At 49.3% G+C, this 2,500-nt stretch overlaps 1 protein-coding gene across 1 annotated transcript; it reads right to left on the bottom strand.

Moving 5' to 3' along the window:
* Nucleotides 1–582: 582 nt before the first annotated feature.
* On the bottom strand, nt 583–2,125 carry MIND_01124900 (uncharacterized protein; the record flags this gene model as incomplete). The annotated part of the gene is made up of 2 exons (XM_037367803.1): nt 583–1,395; nt 1,436–2,125. 2 exons carry the CDS (start codon nt 2,123–2,125, stop codon nt 583–585), a joined length of 1,503 nt encoding a protein of 500 aa, XP_037215635.1.
* Between the last annotated feature and the right edge of the window lie 375 nt (nt 2,126–2,500).

The raw sequence follows: 2,500 nt of genomic DNA, 5'->3' as shown, positions 1-2,500 counted from the left end.
ACTTCCGGCATGCTGCGGCATTATATCCCTGTTGATGATTCCTGGTGGTGGCAATCGCGGTACCGCGGCTGGACCTGGCAGTTACATGGGGGCCCATACCGGTATCCACCCGTCTCATGGAGAGCAAGAAAGCACGAGCAGTCAAAGGTAGTGTACTTTTATTGCACAACATAACGTTCTGCTAGAAGTCAAAAGCATAAATCCGAACGACGCAATCGTCTTATCCCCCCGAAGCGGCGGCGGCGGCGGCGGTGTGCCGCAGTACCGTGGCTCGGTTGTCAAACACAAGCATTTTAAGTAAGGATCAACAGTGATGATCAAAGACCGGTCCAGAGCTGTGGTCTGAGATATAAGTAAGTAGTCAGTCTCCCCATGAGCGGTGGCGCAAATAATGAACTTTGTTCTATTCGTGGACGAGAGGAGACCTTATCTTACAAGGCGCAATCAGTGTTTTTGTAGTTTTGAGACAGTCACATGTACACTTTCTTGTTCGTCAACGGTAGGGAAAGTGGAACAGGTATGCAGACGTTACATGATGCTATCCGGCGGTGTAGTTGCCGTGTAGCCGCCTCGCTCTAGAACTTAGAAGACTTTGACAGATGCCAAGTGGGTATGGGCTCTGCTCTTGGTATAACTTGACCTCGTCTCACAACCAAGTTTACCATCCCAGGACCAGAGACGAGCACAGGCAAGATGTTTTTCATCGACAGCGAAAGGAACGCAGAGAGTATGTTCTTCGAATACATATTTGGCTTGACCTCGGGTAAAAACTTGCTGGAATACAGACTCCATCAAACTTTCCTGAGAAGCCGGGTGCGGGGGCGAGAATAATGAGGGTATGGCGAGGAAGCAGATCGTCGGAAGCGATAGCGCCTGAATAAGAAATTCGAGAAAACGGGTTTGGTCCAAGGCTCTTTGCTCAGCATTGAAATCGAAGAGGCCACCCATCTCAAGGACGTTTAGATATCGCAGTCTGCTCCCCATTAGCAATGGCAAGAGTTGAGTTCGATCGTCAACAGATTCGACATAATTATCCATGTCCCCGTTCAGACGTAGCTCGGTGATGATGGAGAGCTTGGATTGATTCATCGAAACAAAGTTGTACGTGTTCTGAGAATTGGCCAAGCGGATGGAAAGGAGGTGGAGCTGTGGAGTTGCGATGAGGGATACGAGGAAGCCACAATGATGTGGCAGCGGGAGGTCGCAAACATAGGATAATTTTTGCAAGTTCGGGAGGACCACTGTATGGTTGTGGAGAGCACACTCTTGGATAGAAGACTCGTTGAGGTCTCCGAGGATGAGGGTGTTGAGCCTTGGGGTCCAACGCAGACAATCCAACAGGTTCTCAACAAAAACTACGGTGTGATTCCGCGTCATCGATATCGTGAACCAAGTCTAAATTGAGGAGTGTTAGAGAAATTAGGTTTGAGCCAACAATGGATGAGGTGATTGGCAAGCCGTCGAGATGAAGGTGTTCTATGTTTGCGGTAAGCCCCGGAAACAAATGGGGGTTATCATCAGGAAAGGGAATTTCGAAAGGGCTCAGAGATGTTGCGCGGAACCTTTGAAGCGATGAAAAGTTGAGTTCAGTGTGTGTATTAGATAGTTCGCGAGTGAAAGAATTCCAATCTGTGTGAGAGCCATACTGCACAGAGAGGTGCGTAATTGTGTCGGCTACCACGACCAACAAAGGGGCAATAAGAGACGAGAAGATTTCAACGTCATGCCTTGAGTGTGCATCGAGCCGGATTTTCAACTGCTTCGAAGTCGCCTTAGCATATCGGAAAACCTGATCGATATACCATTGGGGCATCTCCGGGACCAAGACGATGTTCGACCACAATTCTGGTGTTAACACCAGTGTCGCTCTCCAAAATCGGCACACCAGCTTGAGAGTCAACCTTTTTTGAACATCGGTTCTCCAGTTCGCAGTTGGGTCTCGGGACGTGGCAGTCCAAGCCAAGATAAATGAGTGCAAAGCAAGGTAGGCTCTGAAGACGAGGGCAAGGAGCTCAGGACTTCGTACAACACTTCGAACGTTGCTATCCAAAGGACTGGAGGTGGACGAAGCGCGTGACACAGGAAGTGCCAGTGTGCTTGCTGAAGCCGGGGCGTTGTCCTCCATTGAGCGAATGGCGATTGCGTCGACGTTCTAGTTATATGTGCGGTGTGACGGGTTGAGCGTTACTGCAAAGTTCCGATGAGGGTTCTTGGACCCTTACGTACACCAGAATCATCATCTGGAGGATGCTCGTGTGTTGGTTTTGGTACTGTATATCGAGGGTGGGTGAGGTAATCAAGGAAAATGCTGCCAGTGTGTGTGATTACTGGGGCACTGACACCGCAACTCAGGCAAACAAAGCCTACATCATCATGATAGTGTTGCAGGGAGAAACTTGTCGGGCCACGGGGAGGTTGAATATAATGACATTCCAGACATAACAAGCTGTTGAACCAAAATCAGAATTCAAGTCTGTTGGGTCCGAGGCTAGGATGCTCA

This window comes from Mycena indigotica (assembly GCF_014461135.1).
Source record: "Mycena indigotica strain 171206Taipei chromosome Unknown Mind.scaff0010, whole genome shotgun sequence".
NCBI classification, from domain to species: Eukaryota; Fungi; Basidiomycota; class Agaricomycetes; order Agaricales; family Mycenaceae; genus Mycena; species Mycena indigotica.
The sequence above is the reverse complement of the archived record's forward strand: the minus strand, read 5'-3'. Positions and strand labels throughout refer to the sequence as shown.